The sequence below is a fragment of the Salvelinus namaycush genome, chromosome 3 (genome assembly GCF_016432855.1).
Source record: "Salvelinus namaycush isolate Seneca chromosome 3, SaNama_1.0, whole genome shotgun sequence".
In the NCBI taxonomy this organism is placed as follows: domain Eukaryota; kingdom Metazoa; phylum Chordata; class Actinopteri; order Salmoniformes; family Salmonidae; genus Salvelinus; species Salvelinus namaycush.
This window is the reverse complement of record NC_052309.1, coordinates 81128893-81148790: the sequence shown is the minus strand read 5'-3', so window position 1 is coordinate 81148790 and position 19898 is coordinate 81128893. Positions and strand designations below refer to the sequence as shown.

The 19898-nt window shown below is 44.0% G+C and overlaps 3 protein-coding genes across 4 annotated transcripts; 1 reads left to right on the top strand and 2 right to left on the bottom strand.

Moving 5' to 3' along the window:
* Positions 1 to 865: 865 nt before the first annotated feature.
* LOC120040487 (myosin regulatory light chain 2, skeletal muscle isoform type 2-like) lies at positions 866 to 4627 on the bottom strand. The gene is made up of 7 exons (XM_038985620.1): positions 4548 to 4627; positions 3741 to 3839; positions 2073 to 2148; positions 1772 to 1876; positions 1474 to 1552; positions 1319 to 1367; positions 866 to 1222 (listed from the first exon to the last, which is right to left on the bottom strand). Exons 1-7 carry the CDS (start codon positions 4548 to 4550, stop codon positions 1121 to 1123), a joined length of 513 nt encoding a protein of 170 aa, XP_038841548.1. The 5' UTR covers positions 4551 to 4627; the 3' UTR covers positions 866 to 1120.
* A 9587-nt stretch (positions 4628 to 14214) lies between these two features.
* LOC120044665 (sesquipedalian-1-like) lies at positions 14215 to 15648 on the bottom strand. The gene is made up of 3 exons (XM_038989340.1): positions 15568 to 15648; positions 14868 to 15174; positions 14215 to 14759 (listed from the first exon to the last, which is right to left on the bottom strand). Exons 1-3 carry the CDS (start codon positions 15646 to 15648, stop codon positions 14320 to 14322), a joined length of 828 nt encoding a protein of 275 aa, XP_038845268.1. The 3' UTR covers positions 14215 to 14319.
* Positions 15649 to 16893: 1245 nt separating this feature from the next.
* On the top strand, positions 16894 to 19890 carry LOC120044664 (CD2 antigen cytoplasmic tail-binding protein 2-like). Of its 2 annotated transcripts, none has more exons than XM_038989339.1 (7): positions 16894 to 16970; positions 17512 to 17587; positions 17797 to 17932; positions 18279 to 18436; positions 18522 to 19101; positions 19223 to 19308; positions 19566 to 19890. In XM_038989339.1, exons 2-7 carry the CDS (start codon positions 17513 to 17515, stop codon positions 19674 to 19676), a joined length of 1146 nt encoding a protein of 381 aa, XP_038845267.1. In that variant the 5' UTR covers positions 16894 to 16970; position 17512; the 3' UTR covers positions 19677 to 19890. The 2 variants fall into 2 exon arrangements, with proteins under 2 accessions (XP_038845267.1, XP_038845266.1); XM_038989338.1 differs by having other exon boundaries at positions 16931 to 17213.
* The last annotated feature ends 8 nt before the right edge of the window (positions 19891 to 19898 follow it).

The window sequence follows — 19898 nt, the reverse complement described above, 5'->3', positions numbered from 1 at the left end:
TTGATATAGCCCGCATTCTCCCAATGAGCTGTGCATGAACAATTTATTCCATTCTGGAAAAACTTCATATTTCAGACAGTCTATGGTCCAGCAGGGGGCAGTAAAGGTGTATTTTTGCTGTCTTTACCAATGAACCTAGTCTGCAGATAAGACTTTGGTGTCTCAGACAGTTTGTATTTCTTCCCCCTGTACACACAGCACAGGAAATACACCCACACCAGCCCTGTTGTTTCTCAATCCCACTCTACCAGAACCACTCATGAACAGAGACACTAGTGTACAAAAGATAAGAGCTTTTATTCACAGTTAGTCCCTTTTATTCATTACAGAGGAGTTTCTGGCAGACTAAAGCTAGTCCAGGTGCAGAAAACAAAGGAGCTTATAGAAAACAGAGGTAGAGGTAAAGGAGGAAAGGGAGGAGGGAAAGGAGGTGAAGACGAGTGTTTTCTTTGGGTCCTTTCTCTTCTCTCTAGCAGCCTTTCTCACTTCTTGAGAAAAACGTAGCCGTCACTTTAAGGAGACCATGTTTTTCTCTAGCCTCATTCCTTCTTAGAATATCCTATTTCCCCACCTTATCTACAGGAGTTAACATCTACAATATTTATAGAACGATATCCCTCTGTTCGGTTTATTTGCCCGCCTGAGGGTTCAATTAAGGGGGAGTGAAAGGACTTCCAGGTCTAACCACTGAGCTGTTGCAGCTGAGGCAAAGACTGGTGCTCCATTTCACCTTGGGGTTTACACATCCATACCACAGTAGTGGAATACGACTTGCTGTGTGCATTTCTTCTAACAGACTGGGGAAACAACCAACGATAGATATGAAAAAGAGGGTTAAGGGAAGAGAAAGCGGATGAGAAAGAGATGGAGATGTTAAAAGATCATTTTTATTGAAAATAATCCCATATCCCCACGAACAAACATAGACAACCCATGAGCACCCGCTCTCACACAAATATCTTTAGTAGAGACGAGTCTTTTAGAGAATTTGTGTGAGTGAGAGACAGAGCACATGAGTACACATAAAGAGAAGGAAGGTATGAGAGAATAGAAGGAAGAAGAGAGGAGCAGGAAGGTAGAATGGCAAGGGAGGCTGTTTTCTTTTCTTCAGTCTGTTTCATTACTCCTCCTTCTCCTCTCCGTGTGTGATGACGTAGCAGATTTGCTTGTAGTCTACGTTGCCGGCCACATCTGGGGGGAAGGCAGCCCACAGGTTCTTCATCTGAGGGGAGGAGAAGAAGGGTCAGCCACTCGCCAAGTCAAGGGACAACGAGAGATCATGATGATATTCAAACTGAATGATTAGAAATGTATTCACCTCCTCTGCAGAGAACCTGTCGCACTGAGTGGTCAAGAGCTCCTGAAGGCTAGAGAGAGAGTGAGACAAAGTCAGAAACATTCATGAAGCTGTGGATTCTGTTATGGAGTGCACTCATTACTACAACTGTAAAATAAGGAAGGAAATATTCTCACAATTCCTTCTTGATGAAACCGGTAGCCTCGGGGTCCAGGACCTTGAAAGCACTAACGATGACATCCTCGGGATCAGCACCTGAGACACACAGAGCGTCAGTCAGGCATGTTACACTGACAGCAAGACACATGCAATGTAATCAGATATGGGAGTGTACTTAGAAAGCCACTAACACTTTGAAGCGATTATAACCTGGTTATAACAAGTTAGACAGTGAGCCTAACAGAGTCAAACCAAGAAATGAGGAGATTGTGAAACATAAATAGAGCAAGCAAGTACAGTGAGTTATAGACCCACCCTTGAGCTTCTCTCCAAACATGGTGAGGAAGACGGTGAAGTTGATGGGGCCGCTGGCCTCCTTGACCATGGCTTCCAGCTCCTCATTCTTCACATTCAACTGGCCTACAGAGCAGGGAGGGAGTGGAGGTTAGCTAGGACCATTATCTATCTCTCTCTGACACACACACAAACACATACAAACATATACAGTACATATTGGACATTGTGGACATACTAAGGCACACATTTAATAGAGACAAGTCAGTCACATAATATGTCCTCAGAATCTTAAAAGGTCTTAAATGTAACCCTTGCTCACCCATTGAGGCCAGCACGTCCCTCAAGTCATCCTTGCTGATGATACCGTCTCTGTTCTGGTCAATGATTGTGAAAGCCTGAGAAGGAGGGAAGGAGGGAGGGAAGAAGTGAGGAAGACAGAGAATGTCTGACATGACATGAACACCAGTCACCAGAGTCTGCCAAGTTGTCATCCCCAGTGGGACATGGAGGAGGGGGGGTTCAGTCCTGTGCGTGGTGGGACATGGAGGAGGGGGGGTTCAGTCCTGTGCGTAGTGGGACGTGGAGGAGGGTGGGTTCAGTCCTGTGCGTAGTGGGACGTGTGTAGCATGTGCACTCCATACAACTTAGAGACACCTCTGTCAACTATGGTCATTTAAGTGCCAGGTGCTGCCTATTTATGGCACAATGCTATGTAACCCTTGTTAGGCGAGACCTAAAAAGAACAGAAGAAATTGAAATTCTTACACGTTCATTTAGGGAGAGCTCATTAAGTTACACCTGTTAAATCCTTCTTCCACTGTCCCAGCTTGTCTCTGGACCTCATCTCTTACATCTATGAAACCCAAGAGGACCCCCATGGTTGATCTTGAACTTAAAAAAGCAGCTGGTAATCCATCTTCCTGACTCACACACATGCACACACACTCCCCCCATCATTGCAAAGTGTTAAGACTGTCCCAATGATGATGTCAGACATTCCCCAAGTGACACTTAAGAAGTCTGTATCACTTACAGCAGCAAGAATTCCCTCCGTCAAGTCTGTGCCCATATCCCTTGACAACACTTTTGAAAACACATACTATCATATACAATCTCCCACCTACTTCCAGATCCCTATTTCCTGACCTTATCTATCCTTCCATACACACAGTATCCTTCCCTACACTCCTTCCACTTTCTACCCTCCGTTTTTCATCTACATACCGTTCACCTCTCCAACCTTCCTCTCCTCATAATCAGGTACACTAACCTGCCTTCCAAACTCTAGACCTTATCAGAAGCTCAAGAAGGTGCCCCCCCCCCCCCCCCCCCCCCACCCCTTCTGTTCCACTCTGTCCCCACCTGTTCTCCCCCTGTCCACCCCCCATCCCCCCCAGTCACCCCCCGTTCATCCCCGCCCCCCTCACTGCCCTTCCCCTCTCCTCTGTGCAGAGTGCCAGCCAGGGCCCAGTTGTCCTGCCATACTTAATCATGCAGCCCTCAGCAGCAGAGGACTTAAGATGAGAGGTTGAGTGACAGCTGAAGGCTCAGACGAGAGGGAGGCCTGGAGAGCTTCAAAAGGTTACAGAAACTTCAGAGCTTCTCCTCATGACATTCTTTGCTTTATTAAGTTGGGAGAGAGGGGGGACAGACAAAATAGCAACTGCACTGAGAATTTACCAATCAGAGGCCAGCCCCCAAAATCTAATTTGGGGTTCGCTCCTTTAATGAAACAAGGAAAAACAGTACACCATGATTGACTCATGATTATAACAGTATCAATTTAGCCGCTGTGCCTGTCTGTTTCAGCGTTAGCAATTATTTCAGCCACTCTATATCAGAATTAGGTTACAATGAAACTGACTGGTGGCCAGACTAGAGTCACTCACTCTCAGCCCAGATAGGGAGTTGAAAGGAAATCTGTCCCATTGACATTTTAAGGTGTAAAAGTGATGAGGTGTTGCATAGTGTGTTAAGAAATCCTCACCTCCTTGTACTCCTGGATCTGGCTCTGCTCAAACATGGAGAACACGTTGGAGGAACCGCCCTCTGCTGCTGCTCCCCTCCTCTTGGCCTTCTTGGGTGCCTGAAAGACAAACACATCAACTGCTTAACAATGGGACCTTCTAGGTCTGTTCATCCTGCAGCTGTAGCCCTCAGGAGGCCAATTAGTGATCTTTGACTTCAGTGTCAAGCTGTTCCTGGTCAGGGACAGGTGAGTGGATGTCCTTGTGTGTAGGTCCAGTACACTGTTCCGTCCGCCATCTAGCGTTACAGTCTTTGATCTGACTATCAGTGTGATGTGGGGTGAATATGTGTGGTCCACCATTAAATCCTGCCACTATGTCTTCAATGTAGCTTAACATCCCTTACTTCCTAGCTCTTGAAATTTGCTCAGAACAGTTCAGGAACAATCTTTCTCTGGCTCAGGACAGAGGACGATGTTTTTGAATGTGGATGTATTAAAACATTAATTATCCTCAGGTAGCTAACCTTTTACAGCATCTTTTATATAAATGTTGTTAATAAAGTGTTAACAAAATGTTTAGATCCTGTGAATGATATTGTATATCCAGGAACAGCTTTACACAAAATGTCTAAAAATGTCACCACCCAAAAAAGTCCAGTTGAGTTTTAAAAAGTTGTTCCATAATTTCTTTTTCAATCTAGCAAAAAAGCTTAACATAGAAAAACAAGAAAATCTGGAAATGCTGTGTTATTCCTGGAGGTTCCCATCGACAGCACACATAGTGGACAGGTAAGCAGTCAGAAAGTGAGGACCGGTGTTACTCACCATCTCGAGACGGTATGTATGGAGGTTTGGATGGTCAACAAGAGAAGAGACTGATGTGAAGCCGCATTAAACCCCTATCCTCGAGGGCTTATATACCTCTGTAGACCGTGCTAACTTTAGCCACAGCCTCAAGTTTGGATTTGTAGAGGCAGAGAGAGGGAGAGAGAGGGAGGGATGAGTTTGAAGCAAAAGTTAAGCGACTGGCAGAATGAGGGACAAGCTATCACCTTACAAGAGATCAGAAATAGACCCAGGAGTCTTGGAATGAAGGGAACCCGATACAACAGGGACCAGGCCATACGTTTAGTGTCCCACGTGGACTAATATGGACATTCAGGAAATAAAAGGCTTGATGGACTGCTGGCTGGCTGGACACATCTTGGCACCGTCCCATCCCTCCATAGTCTCCATCACCATCACCCTTCAGTGTGGCACATCAACCTATCATTGACTTTAGTTTTTCCATTACAATATTAAAGGCTTAAATAAACACATTTTGTGCTCTCAGCGACTTGAAATGTACATTTTTATGCATGTGCATGCATGGGTAGATATATTTCTCTGTCTACACTTTCTATATTCATATGTCCAGCGATTTCCACAGGCAATTGAAACGGCCTTCTCACATTCTGCATGGCACTGCACATAACTGCACTGTTCAACATGCATGTGTAATGTTGTTACATAAAATACTGTCACTGCATCAATATTTTCAATATTTTGGGAACACTCTGGTACAGTGTTTGTGTCTATTAGACCATGTTTATTGGTGTTGGTAGTGAGGTCTCCCATAATCCCCCTAGAGTCTAAGGGCCTGAGCCTGGGTTTCTATTAGTCTAACATATGGAGTTGTTGTAAGATGGTTATACCAAGGACCATTCGGCTAAGGACCATATATACCTCTGTAGTGGTATATATCTGAGTTAATAGGAAAAGGCCAAATTCAATGTTTCATTAAATAATAATAATAAAACAAATAATATTAATATATATATATATATATATATATATATATATATACAGTGCATTCGGAAAGTATTCAAACCCCTTGACAGCTTTATTCTAAAATGGATTACATTAATTTTTTCCCCTAGTCAATCTACACACAATACCCCATAATGACAAAGAGAATAAAAAAATTGTTGTTGAAATTTTAGCAAATGTATAAAAAAATGTTTTTAAATACCTTATAAGTATTCAGACCCTTTGCTATGAGACTCAAAATTGAGCTCAGGTGCATCCTGTTTCCATTGATCATCCTTGAGATGTTTCTACAACTTGATTGGAGTCCACCTGTGGTAAATTCAATTGATTGGACAAGATTTGGAAAGCCACACACCTGTCTATATAAGTTCCCACAGTTGACAGTGCATGTCAGAGCAAAAACCAAGCCATGAGGTTGAAGGAACTGTCCGTAGAGCTCAGAGACAGGACTGAGTCGAGGCACTGCAAAATTCTGCAGCATTGAAGGTCCCCAAGAACACAGTGGCCTCCTTTATTCTTAAATGGAAGAAGTTTGGAACCACCAAGACTCTTCCTAGAGCTGGCTGCCCGGCCAATGAGCAATCGGTGTAACGGCTGTCGTCGGTGGAAGAAGGTGAGGACCAAGGTGCAGCGTGGTAAGTGTTCATGATGTTTAATAATCATCAAAACTGAACACTGAATAACAAAACAACAAAGAAACAACCGAAACAGTTCTATCTGGTGCAGACACACAAAGACTGAAAATAACCACCCACAAAACCCAACACAAAACAGGATACCTAAATATGGTTCCCAATCAGGGACAACGATTGACAGCTGCCTCTAATTGAGAACCATATCAGGCCAAACACAGAAATAGAAAATCATAGAAAAACTAACATAGACAACCCACCCAACTCACGCCCTGACCATACTAAAACAAAAGACAAAACAAAGGAACTAAGGTCAGAACGTGACAGTACCCCCCCCCCCCCCACCCCCCCCAAGGTGCGGACTCCGGCCGCAAAACCTGAACCTATAGGGGAGGGTCTGGGTGGGCATCTGTCCGCGGTGGCGGCTCTGGCGCTGGACGTGGACCCCACTCCACCATAGTCTTAGTCCGCTTCTGTGGCCTCCTAGGAACGGCGACGACCTTGGCCTGGGAACCCTAATAAATGGGCCCACGGGACTGAGGGACGCCTCTGGACTGAAGGACGCCTCTGGACTGAGGGGCAGCTCCGGACTGAGGGGCAGCTCTGGACTGAGGGGCAGCTCCGGACTGAGGGGCAGCTCCGGACTGAAAGGCAGCTCCGGACTGAAGGGCAGCTCCGGACTGAAGGGCAGCTCCGGACTGAAGGGCAGCTCAGGACTGAGGGGTAGCTCAGGACTGAGGGGTAGCTCAGGACTGAAAGGCAACTCCGGACTGAAGGGCAGCTCCTGACTGGCGGACGGCTCTCGCAGCTCCTGACTGGCGGGCGGCTCTGGCGGCTCCTGACTGGCGGGCGGCTCTGGTGGCTCCTGACTGGCGGGCGGCTCTGGCGGCTCCTGACTGGCGGGCGGCTCTGGCGGCTCCTGACTGGCGGGCGGCTCTGGCGGCTCCTGACTGGCGGGCGGCTCTGGCGTGAAAATCACATTGTAGGATTTTTAATGAATTTATTTGCAAATTATGGTGGAAAATAAGTATTTGGTCAATAACAAAAGTAATTTGTTGACAGAGCAATGACAGAGGTCAAACGTTTTCTGTAAGTCTTCACAAGGTTTTCACACACTGTTGCTGTTATTTTGGCCCATTCCTCCATGCAGATCTCCTCTAGAGCAGTGATGTTTTGGGGCTGTTGCTGGGCAACACGGACTTTCAACTCCCTCCAAAGATTTTCTATGGGGTTGAGATCTGGAGACTGGCTAGGCCACTCCAGGACCTTGAAATGCTTCTTACGAAGCCACTCCTTCGGTGTGTTTGGGATCATTGTCATGCTGAAAGACCCAGCCACGTTTCATCTTCAATGCCCTTGCTGATGGAAGGAGGTTTTCACTCAAAATCTCACGATACATGGCCCCATTCATTCTTTCCTTTACACGGATCAGTCGTCCTGGTCCCTTTGCAGAAAAACAGCCCCAAAGCATGATGTTTCCACCCCCATGCTTCACAGTAGGTATGGTGTTCTTTGGATGCAACTCAGCATTCTTTGTCCTCCAAACACGACGAGTTGAGTTTTTACCAAAAAGTTATATTTTGGTTTCATCTGACCATATGACATTCTCCCAATCTTCTTCTGGATCATCCAAATGCTCTCTAGCAAACTTCAGACGGGCCTGGACATGTACTGGCTTAAGCAAGTGGACACGTCTGGCACTGCAGGATTTGAGTCCCTGGCGGCGTAGTGTGTTACTGATGGTAGGCTTTGTTACTTTGGTCCCAGCTCTCTGCAGGTCATTCACTAGGTCCCCCTGTGTGGTTCTGGGATTTTTGCTCACCGTTCTTGTGATCATTTTGACCCCACGGGGTGAGATCTTGCGTGGAGCCCCAGATCGAGGGAGATTATCAGTGGTCTTGTATGTCTTCCATTTCCTAATAATTGCTCCCACAGTTGATTTCTTCAAACCAAGCTGCTTACCTATTGCAGATTCAGTCTTCCCAGCCTGGTGCAGGTCTACAATTTTGTTTCTGGTGTCCTTTGACAGCTCTTTGGTCTTGGCCATAGTGGAGTTTGGAGTGTGACTGTTTGAGGTTGTGGACTGGTGTCTTTTATACTGATAACAAGTTCAAACAGGTGCCATTAATACAGGTAACGAGTGGAGGACAGAGGAGCCTCTTAAAGAAGAAGTTACAGGTCTGTGAGAGCCAGAAATCTTGCTTGTTTGTAGGTGACCAAATACTTATTTTCCACCATAATTTGCAAATCAATTCATTAAAAATCCTACAATGTGATTTTCTGGATTTTTTTTCTCATTTTGCCTGTCATAGTTGAAGTGTACATATGATGAAAATTACAGGCCTCATCTTTTTAAGTGGGGGAACTTGCACAATTGGTGGCTGACTAAATACTTTTTTGCCCACTGTATATACTGTATCACAGTTGGTTGGTGGCACCTTAATTTGAGAGGACGGGCTTGTGGTAATGGCTGGAGCGGATTTAATGGAATGGTATCAAACGCATGGTTTCCATGTGTTTGATGCCCTTCCATTCGTGCCGTTCCAGCCATTATTATGAGCCATCCACCCCTCAGCAGCCTCCTGTGTAATGTGTGTATATATACAGTATTTTATTATTTGATAGAACATTGAATTTGGCCTTTTGCTATTAGCCCATAGAAACGCATTGAATAACATATTCATACATGGCAAAAAAAGGAAGCATGTTTTAAAGTGTCTGTCCTATATCTGAGAGATACAAGAAAGCTCAGGAAATTACTTTCAAACGAGTCTTGTTAGGCTTGTGGGTGTCGTAGAGCCAAACAACGATTTGTAGGTGTTCATGAGAGTCACAGCTTTCGATGGTGGGGTAATATTAATTGGATGCTACAGACATTTTTGCAAGAAGACTGACAAACACCGCTGTGGCACCGCCCCTTTCCACTGCAGATGCAGAAGGCCGACATCAGCGAATGCGATGGATTGGAGACGCAGCCCATCCCAAAACAATTCAGATATCTCAAGCTTAAACAGACAGATTTTTATGGGGATTTTTTTTATTTTGCTAATTTGATTAGCACAAGGGTCACGTTAAGGGGTTTTCACCATCAGTGGCAAGAGTGCTAAAGAAACTATACTCCCTAAAACCAACCTCAGGTTGTTAACCTTTGACAAAAACCCAAGAAACTTCAGGCACTGTTAACTTCTGACCAATGCCCTTTTTTCTCCTAGGTTTTATTAGGGATCCTACTTTAGTGATGCACACACTTTCATTTGTTTTCATAGTGCCACACACAGAAAGTCAGACAGCCCCCCCCCCCCCACACACACACACACACACAGTTTTATATTGCTATCCTTGTGGTGACCAAAGAATTGATTCCCATCCTAAAAACTATTTACCCTAAACTTGAACCTAACCGTAACCCTAACTTTATTCCTAAACCCCTAACCTTAAACCTATATCAAACCGTAACTCCTAACCTTAATTGTAACCCTAACCCCAATTGTAACCATAACCCAAAACCTAACCCGTAAGCCTAAAATAGCATTTTTCCTTGTCGACTCAGAAGGTAGTTAAACAAACACACACACACACACACACACACACACACACACACACACACACACACACACACACACACACACACACACACACACACACACACACACACACACACACACACACACACACACACACACACACACACACACACAAACACACAGTGCTCTCTCTCCTTCCTCAAGTGCTCCACTCCTAATGCCATGTTGGAGGGGATCACAGGGAGGGGGACTGAGGGTGCAGGAGGAGCTATGAGGAGAATATATATGAGGGACAGCTGAGAAAGACCAAAATAGCAAAGGAAACTTGTCTGCCCCCCCCCCCCCCCCACTCATCATCAATTTTAAAACTGTCCATCCATAGTTCATCCACTCATCTAGTTGTTTTTATATATTCCAGTCTGGTGTCTTTGATTTATTTTAATTTTAAACGACTTAAACCCAAAGTGCCGCCAGACAGGTGAGAAGCTTCCCCAGTGTCGGGGGACTATGGTAGGGCCTGTAACCTGCCATCGGTTGTCTGTGTTGTTCTATGACCTCTGATCTGCCTTGTTATTGCCATGGTAAAGTGTAAAGTAAAGTCATTTTTCGTTATACTTTAGTTTATTTAACCAGGGAAGTTACTGTCAAGGATGCTTGGTCATATGGTGTACCATACATTATCTACACACAATTCCGTAACAGGACCCCATACTTCCTTATATAGAGTGCACATAGCCTACTTTATTATAAGACAGGTTACTAGGGGTGTTCAGTGTCGATCTTGGAGGGACGAAATACTTCTGGCTTTCATCCTCTCCTTCTAATAAGGGACTAATTCAGACCTGGGACACCAGGTGAGTGCGATTAACTACCAGGTAGAAACGAAGTGTTTCGGCCCTCCAGGACCGGAATTGAACAGCCCTGGGTTACACCTTATGGCTTGTTTATATCCTGTCACAGTGTGAGGAGGTGTTGATATACAGATGTATGTGCTTTGTGTAAGGTGACACACTTCCACGCTCCCCTGGACAAATCTATCACATTCTAGATGATTGGTATGAATATCTGGTATGTGGTGAAGCCAAAGTCTCATCTTTGAGACACACATAGAAAACCACTTTCACACTTCAACTTAAAAGTTTCAACTCTTAGCTGACACTCTTACCCAGAGCAAATATGGATGCGAGCCTTGCTCAAGGGCACATTCACAGATTTTTCACCTAGTCAGCTCAGGGATTCAACCAGCAACCTTTGTGTTATTGGCCCAATGCTCTTTACCACTAGGATACCTGCCACCGTGTGTGAACTTCAGTTTGATCCGTTGATCTGATATTCTTAAATATGTAACTTGTTTATTTTACCACTGGTGTCTCACTAGTGTACATTATATTAATCCTCATATATCCTTATCTCAGAACCCAGATCCAAACCTCACATCTGTCATGAGACTACATTGGTCCTGTTAATATTAGCTCACTTTTCATCTCTTGGTTTTTCAACTGAATGTGTTACATGTTGGCTGGTGGATGGATGTCCCATCAGGGCAATACCAGAGAGGGCTCGTCGATACTAATGTCTCTCTCTATAACAATATTATGATTGAATTAAACTGAGTCTTGTCACACTTTTTAATCAGTGGACATTAATGGTTTAATTCACAGCTAGTGTTTGTAGCACCCTCTGGTGGTACAGCATGGTTGAGCTGCATCAATCTTTGTGCGCATTAAAGTTTCTTAAAAATAATGGATACATTTAACATGAAAGATATACACCTAATTATATAGTGCTGCACTGTAACTTATTATTTTGTTAAACGGGGATGTGAAGCCTTTACTTGACAGTGTGTAACAACACATCAATATATATGATGTTTAACACACCATAAGGATGTTTTTACGTTTGACATTTTAGTCATTCAGCAGACGCTCTTATCCAGAGCTACTTACAGTCAGTACATTCATCTTAAGATAGCAAGGTGGGACAACCACATATCACAGGCATATAAAGTACATACTGTGGGGCAAAAAAGTATTTAGTCAGCCACCAATTGTGCAAGTTCTCCCACTTAAAAAGATGAGAGAGGCCTGTAATTGTCATCATATGTACACTTCAACTATGACAGACAAAATGAGAAAAGAAAATCCAGAAAATCACATTGTAGGATTTTTAATGAATTTATTTGCAAATTATGGTGGAAAATAAGTATTTGGTCAATAACAAAAGTTTATCTCAATACTTTGTTATATACCCTTTGTTGGCAATGACAGAGGTCAAACGTTTTCTGTAAGTCTTCACAAGGTTTTCACACACTGTTGCTGGTATTTTGGCCCATTCTTCCATGCAGATCTCCTCTAGAGCAGTGATGTTTTGGGGCTGTTGCTGGGCAACACGGACTTTCAACTCCCTCCAAAGATTTTCTATGGGGTTGAGATCTGGAGACTGGCTAGGCCACTCCAGGACCTTGAAATGCTTCTTACGAAGCCACTCCTTCGTTGCCCGGGCGGTGTGTTTGGGATCATTGTCATGCTGAAAGACCCAGCCACGTTTCATCTTCAATGCCCTTGCTGATGGAAGGAGGTTTTCCCTCAAAATCTCACGATACATGGCCCCATTCATTCTTTCCTTTACACGGATCAGTCGTCCTGGTCCCTTTGCAGAAAAACAGCCCCAAAGCATGGATGTTTCCACCCCCATGCTTCACAGTAGGTATGGTGTTCTTTGGATGCAACTCAGCATTCTTTGTCCTCCAAACACGACGAGTTGAGTTTTTACCAAAAAGTTATATTTTGGTTTCATCTGACCATATGACATTCTCCCAATCTTCTTCTGAATCATCCAAATGCTCTCTAGCAAACTTCAGACGGACCTGGACATGTACTGGCTTAAGCAGGGGGACACGTCTGGCACTGCAGGATTTGAGTCCCTGGCGGCGTAGTGTGTTACTGATGGTAGGCTTTGTTACTTTGGTCCCAGCTCTCTGCAGGTCATTCACTAGGTCCCCCTGTGTGGTTCTGGAATTTTTGCTCACCGTTCTTGTGATCATTTTGACCCCACGGGGTGAGATCTTGCGTGGAGCCCCAGATCGAGGGAGATTATCAGTGGTCTTGTATGTCTTCCATTTCCTAATAATTGCTCCCACAGTTGATTTCTTCAAACCAAGCTGCTTACCTATTGCAGATTCAGTCTTCCCAGCCTGGTGCAGGTCTACAATTTTGTTTCTGGTGTCCTTTGACAGCTCTTTGGTCTTGGCCATAGTGGAGTTTGGAGTGTGACTGTTTGAGGTTGTGGACAGGTGTCTTTTATACTGATAACAAGTTTAAACAGGTGCCATTAATACAGGTAACGAGTGGAGGACAGAGGAGCCTCTTAAAGAAGAAGTTACAGGTCTGTGAGAGCCAGAAATCTTGCTTGTTTGTAGGTGACCAAATACTTATTTTCCACCATAATTTGCAAATAAATTCATAAAAAATCCTACAATGTGATTTTCTGGATTTTTTTTCTCATTTTGTCTGTCATAGTTGAAGTGTACCTATGATGAAAATTACAGGCCTCTCTCATCTTTTTAAGTGGGAGAACTTGCACAATTGGTGGCTGACTAAATACTTTTTTGCCCCACTGTATTTCCTCAATAACATAGCTATCAGTAGAAGCAGAGCTGGAAGGGGGGGGTCAAGCGCTGATGAAGTGTTGCTGTGATGTTGTTGTTTTTTGTGGGTGGGGGGGGGGATCGAGGTGAGGATACTGTTTATTTAAGTTACTGTTTAAGAGGTAGGGTTTCAGATGTTTGTGGAAAATGGGCAGGGACTCTGCTGTCCTAGCTTCAGGGGGAAGCTGGTTCCACCACTGTGGTGCCAGGACAGAGAAGAGCTTGGACTGGGCTGATCGGGAGCTGCCCTCCTGTAGGGGTGGGATGGCCATGAGACCTGAGGTGGCAGAACGGAGTGCTAGGGTTGGGGTGTAGGTTTTGAGCATAGCCTGAAGGTAGAGAGGGGCAGTTTATCTTGCTATTCCGTAGGTAAGCACCATGGCCTTATAGTGGATGCGACCTTCGACTGGAAGCTCTTTGCTTCAATATTGCATAACTACCCTGATTGCTGACAGAAAGTTAAGCTTCACACTCACCATCAATATTACCTAGAAAATATACCAGTGATTTTAATGATAATTTACAAACAGTAACAGACAAACCCGTAAGTGTGCCAGTACTCTGAAATAAGAAAGTGACTATAATTTGCGGAACTAGAGTGTTTAAGAGGAACCAGTCACCTGTGTATACAGCATGAGCTGATTATATTCCTAAAACCTAACGTAGCAGGCGGAAAAGAAACAGCCGAGCAGAGTTCCCACATCAGGGCTGTATCCCTGAGAACCGGATGCATCCGGTTGTTTGCAACACCACTAAGGGTGATAGTCTTATGAGTTTGATGATGAGTCTCTGCTTTGTGACAAGACATTCTGAGGGTCATCATCAACCTCATAGGACCCCATCATGATGTATACACAGGTGACTAGTTCTTCTTTAATGCTCTAGTTCCTCAAATTATAAAGTCACTTTCTTATTTCAGATTACTGGCATTCACACCAAAGTCCTCATCAAAATAACCAGAGTGGTGACAGTCTGATCTCTGTGGGTCAGTGTTCACTTAGGTCAATGAGATCCTCCTCAAGGTGCTCTTCTTCCTCCTGCCTCCTCCTCAGCCAATCAGCTCTCAGCTGCTTCACCTCCTCTCCATAGTAATCATGTAGCTTGGTGAAATCCTCTAGAGGATCAAAGTCCACTTGTGGCCATTCCCCATATGGTGGTGCTGGTCCATTTATCGGTGTTACATGTGCGTTTCTCTTGGGCCAATGCTTAGGGGACCTCTTATTGATCACTTTGCTGGGGATTGGAGGGGCTTGTAATACATTACTGGCACTGTGGCTTCCCCCTTCTCTCCTCACTGGTCCTGGCATGAGGAAGGAGGAGGAGCATGAGTTCAGGTAAGTCATGGATTGGGTAAGGCACATTGAGCCTGGACCAGTCACAGTGGTTCGTTGATGAGATTCAGCAGGGCCAGCTTGGCGTTTAGCCTCTGCTTAGTGACAAAAGAATACAGGTTGAGAGGCAGGAAAGGAACACATATTTTTGAAGCATGAATACAACAATACACACACACACCACACTTTCTCCACACACTCACCTTCGTACTGCTTCCCCAGGTCTCTGACCAGCAGTGAAAGGTAGCAGTGGCTGGCTGTGAGCAGGGCTTTGACCCAGCTCTCCTGGCCCAGCTGGTCCTCAGCAGCAAGCCTGTAGGTTTTCAGCCCTGAACCTCTGAACACCATGGAGAAGGCAAACAGTCCTCCCTCAGACTCACAGCGCTGGACAGCACAGCCCTCTAGGACAATAAACCCCAGCAGGTGTCGATCTGCCGGACGCTCCTGGTAGAACAGCAGATTGGCTTTCAGGACAAACCAGCGCCTCTGGTAGGAGGAGGTCCTCTCTTTCTGATGTGGTATGTGTAAGAGGAGGATGCCAGGATGGTGGGGTGAAAGATGGAGAAAGGGAGGAGTAAGTAACAATATTTTTGATGGAGGGAAGTTGTAAAGAGTGAGAATAGATACGGAGATAAATACAGAGATAATTTTACCCAAATGAGTGCCATTATACAAGCCCTCCATTTCAATGTTCTATTTATGTCAGTGATATATCAATAGGGGGGGGGTGGGCTGACATTGATAATAATAAAGTAGCTTCAAATATCAAATATCAGTTGAGACATAATTATTATTAGGCAGGGAAACTCAAAAGGCCAAGAGGAGACTGTGTTATAACAGAATCTCACAGCATATTGATAATGTAATTTGGCTCTTGCTAGTGTCTGTCAAGTTTTACAATACCTTTTTGTAGAGATATCCTTCTTTATTTATCGGTGAGGTGCAGGATAGGTAATGTGTTAAAATCTTCTCATGGATCTTCATTACAACGTTCTCCAACAAAGAGAGGATCCTTTAGAGGATGAAAGGCATCCTTGATAATATATATCCAGCACCAGTAGTACAGACACATAACATTTGAGCCTTGTTTGTCTGTCATAATACCTCCTTTCTTTTTCACCAGTAAAGCAACATTGCCAGTAACCAGTTGCCATCGTCCTGTATTCAACTAGTCCATTCTTTATGACAATGATCTTAAATCTACACACAATTTCCATCTCTATCTCTTGCCAGTCTAGCGGAGGAGTAATGTGTCATCCAAGCTTACCTCTCAGGGTCACTCTCTATCCATCCAAATGTATATGTTTTAGATTTTCTGCCATAAACCTTCACTTGTTCCTCTCAGTCTAATTCCCACAGTAGTTTGTGTTCACCGCAACACATCTAGAATTAGACAATGTTTAAATATAAAGTTTCAGGTTACGAACACAGGTCCTCCCATGGGTACTAGAGGACAAGTGTTGAAATATAAATAACTCAACCCACTTCCTGGAAACAAAACCCTGACACACAATATTCTCTTTCCCCTCTACGCTTAAGTCCACACCTACTACCCAGATAGTATACATTGAGGGTGTGTTCTTCCTCACTTCCCTGTTCTGTGTAAAATGTTAAGTTAATTTCCTCAGTGATGCTTTAGAAAAAATTCTTACTATATTAAATGTGTTCTTGAAGTTGATTAAATGTTCCTTACTTCCTCTGGTGATTGATTCATAACCAAGAATGAATCTTCTCATTAAGGCCTAGTTGGACCCCATAGCACCACTACATTAACATGAGTGGTAATGAGGGCCAGAGCCACATAAACAGAGCTTTATCATTGCAGTTTTTACCTATTGAAATTAAGCATTTTATGAACAATAAAAACAAAAAAGGACTTGAGAACAATGAGAGTTATTTGACCTCGACCAACTTGTGCTGGCACTGAAATCATCAAAGCCCAAAGATGATAAAAATACTATGTGACTTACCTGAACATAGTAACAACACAAGGCTCCTAAGAAAAGGAGGAGTGTCATTGGCCTTCAATAAATTGGTCTCTAGAGGCAAATCCCCCCCAAAAACACCCATGAAATGGCCTTGCATGGAGATAGATACGTTACAAAACATTAAAACACTTCGAAACTAACACACTCTGAATACACCCCGTTCTGGTGCTGAACGTTTTGAATTGTTTAGAGAACTTTTTGAGACCGTGACACCTCTTGAACACGCCGCAGAACTGTACGCGTCAGGTTCGACATCACTTCCGGTTTAGTTGAATGTCGCTTGCAGACTGTTCATATCGATAGCTAGTAGCTAGCGAGGTAGTTTGTGTTTTCCTTAGCTATCTGCATTTAGATACATGTTGTATTTTTGGTATTTTTAATTATCCTTATCCATCCAAGGTGTTGTGAAGCTAGCTAAATTAACGTTACTTACTAACTCTGCACGTGTCGTTGTTTGCTTTGTACCTGCTAGTACTGTAACGTTAGTCAGCTAGCAAAACAAAACTAAATTAGCTAGCTATAGCTGTAGTAGTCACACTATTGTGGAGATAATCGTATCACGTAAGTTAACGTCACGTGGAATAGTGTAACGTTACTCGCTTAAATATTGATGACATACTTATTCAAAAGCTTCAGTAAATGGTTAGCTAATAACGTTAGTTAGCTCGCTAACGTTACTTGTTAACGTTAGCTAGCGCAGTAGTTAGCTAACGTTAGCTAAGAAGATTTACATTTTTTTTTTTTTTTTTGCTTGGAATGGAAGATTGCTTCCATTTGATTCATTATAGTACAGTAATATATAGACATGTATACTACAAACATGTACATGTAGATTTGTTTTCTCTTCTGTCATCAACAGCATGTCAAAAAGAAAAGTCACATTTGGGGACGGTGATGGTGGAGAGTTGTTGGATGAGGACGTTCCAAAGAAAAAGGTGCTGCCACAAACACTTGTTCTCAGATCTTAAGTACAGAGCTACATTAATTTTTAACAGCATAGAGTGGGACATAAGAATTACATCTGACCAACACAAATTTGCTTTTTGATGTAAGAGTCTTTCAGTTACTTGTGTTAGCTAGAGGCATTTGTTTGAGGGTTCTCTATACTGACCAGTTCGCCTTATCTCACCTGGGATCTCGCCAGTTATGTGAGGACGTGGTTGGGCCGGGCTCCAGGTTCAAGGGAAAACATTCTCTGGACAGTGATGAGGAGGACGAGGAAGAAGATGGAGATAAGAGCAGCAGCAAATACAACATATTGGCCAGTGACGATGTGGAAGGTTTGTCTTACCAATTTGATTGTCTCCATAACTGAGACCTGGCCCTCCAGTTATTTAAAGGTAGACTGAGAAATGACATTGCCACAAGCAGCACCGCAGATTTTGGGATGAGTGAGACGCAAGACTTCCCTCTGACACAGTCACACACAGTATCTGCGCATGTGCACGGGTTCGCCTTACCCATTACAACGTGGTAGCCACAGGACCAAATCGGCGGAGAAGTTGAGCATCGCGCTTCAACACTCTTAGCTGTTAGGAAAATTGATCCACTATGCTGTTTAGTTATTGCATCTGTCATATCGCTGAGTCTACCTGTTAATGTCTAAAAGTGCATGTTTTGTTTTAGGTCAGGAGGGGGCAACAATTGACTGTGACGAGGGAGTTCCCATCACACCCTTTAACCTGGATGAGGAGATGCAAGAAGGGCACTTTGACTCTGAAGGAAACTACTATGTCAAAAAGGATGAGGAGATCAGGGACAACTGGCTTGACAACATTGACTGGGTAACTGTGTCTTTAGTTATTTGATTAGTTGTTCACTGTAGAAATGTCACACACAGTGAAGTAATGTATTTGTCTCGCTCTTTAGGTGAAAATAAGAGAGCAACCTACTAAACGAAAGAAGAAAGGTCTGGCAGCCAAGAGGAGGAGGAGAGTGGGGGATGAAGATGAGGCAGAAGAAGAGAAACAGCGAGAGGAGAAGCAGGCAGACAGTGACGAAGAGGAAGACATGGAAGAAGAAAAGGAGCCAGTTGAAGACCCCCTGGCATCCTACAGCCAGCATCAGCTCACAGAGGCTGTGTTGGAGCTGCTATTACCTGGGGAGACTGTTGCCGCAGGGCTTCGCCGGCTTGGAGGCCTAGGTGGGCGTAAGAAGGGAAAGCAGAGGGAAGAGAACGGGAAAGCAGAAGAAACAAATAGGGATACCGAAAAACTGGACAGGCTCACGGCACTTGCAGACAGACTGGTTGGGAGTGGGGTGTTTGAAATATACCAGCAGACGTATGAAAAACTGGCCTACACACTGAAAGGGAAGAGCCAGCAGCAATCAGTGGAGAGGAGTTTAAATGGGGAGGAGGAAGAAGATGAGCTTGACATGTTTGCAGACAAAATTGACGAGAAGCACAGTGTCAAAGCTCCGGACAAAGAGGATCAGGATGATGAGATAGGTTAGTGAGAGTAAATTGGTGTGCGGTCAGCTGGTTCCAAACCATTTACACTACTATTACAGGTCCAATTTTTGTTGACTTTTTTGAGATGTATGTGTAAACATATTTTGTTTGTCTTAAGTGAGTGATGAGGTGATGTGGGAGTATAAATGGGACACAGAGGAGAATTCTGAACTCTACGGCCCCTTCAGCAGTCAGCAGATGCAGGTTTGAATTATCTCTCTTTTCTATTACAGTATAATGGACAATACATTAAGGGCAGTAGTATCTGCACTTCTGCTCTAGTAACTGTCCTAGGGGTAGGAACATCAACAGTACCTGCCATTCTGCTACTGGTCTGTTTTTCTGGTGGTCACACAGTTTATTTTCCTTCTTCCCTTCTTCCCTTATCATCCTGTACCTGGTTATACTGGATTAGGCCAGGCCGGTTCTGTCCAGTAATCCCTATTTTCTGTCTCTTTCAGGGCTGGGTGGATGAGGGCTATTTCAAAGATGGTGTTTACTGCAGGAGGATTGAACAGGGAAGCGCTCAGTTCTACAATTCCAAGAGACTAGACTTTGATCTTTACACATGACCATGATCAGTTCTTGACTAATAATTTATGTATTATGTTGTTTCATGTGGACCCCAGGAAGAGTAGCTGCTGCGTTTGCAGTAGCTAATGGGGATCCTAATAAATACCAATGATGGTCTCTCGCTCACACACACACAGACATCCAAATTCTCTGTTATCTGATCTCTTATTGTATGTAGCCTTCCTGTTTTAAAATAAACAAATTGGTATTTTATATAGTCT

Bases quoted from the DNA above. Each gene is read 5' to 3' on its own strand.
- LOC120044665 (XM_038989340.1), bottom strand. From the start codon at position 15,648: ATGAAGATCCATGAGAAGATTTTAACACATTACCTATCCTGCACCTCA. The intron at 15,175-15,567 runs GTATTGTAAAAC...ATACCACATCAG, and splicing joins AAGGATATCTCTACAAAAAG to AAAGAGAGGACCTCCTCCTA. The intron at 14,760-14,867 runs GTGAGTGTGTGG...GTCACTAAGCAG, and splicing joins CCTGGGGAAGCAGTACGAAG to AGGCTAAACGCCAAGCTGGC.
- LOC120044664 (XM_038989339.1), top strand. From the start codon at position 17,513: ATGTCAAAAAGAAAAGTCACATTTGGGGACGGTGATGGTGGAGAGTTG. The intron at 17,588-17,796 runs GTGCTGCCACAA...GGATCTCGCCAG, and splicing joins AGGACGTTCCAAAGAAAAAG to TTATGTGAGGACGTGGTTGG. The intron at 18,437-18,521 runs GTAACTGTGTCT...CTCGCTCTTTAG, and splicing joins GGCTTGACAACATTGACTGG to GTGAAAATAAGAGAGCAACC.
- LOC120040487 (XM_038985620.1), bottom strand. The intron at 1,877-2,072 runs GTGAGCAAGGGT...CCTGCTCTGTAG, and splicing joins GGACGTGCTGGCCTCAATGG to GCCAGTTGAATGTGAAGAAT. The intron at 1,368-1,473 runs GTGAGAATATTT...CTCTCTCTCTAG, and splicing joins GGTTTCATCAAGAAGGAATT to CCTTCAGGAGCTCTTGACCA.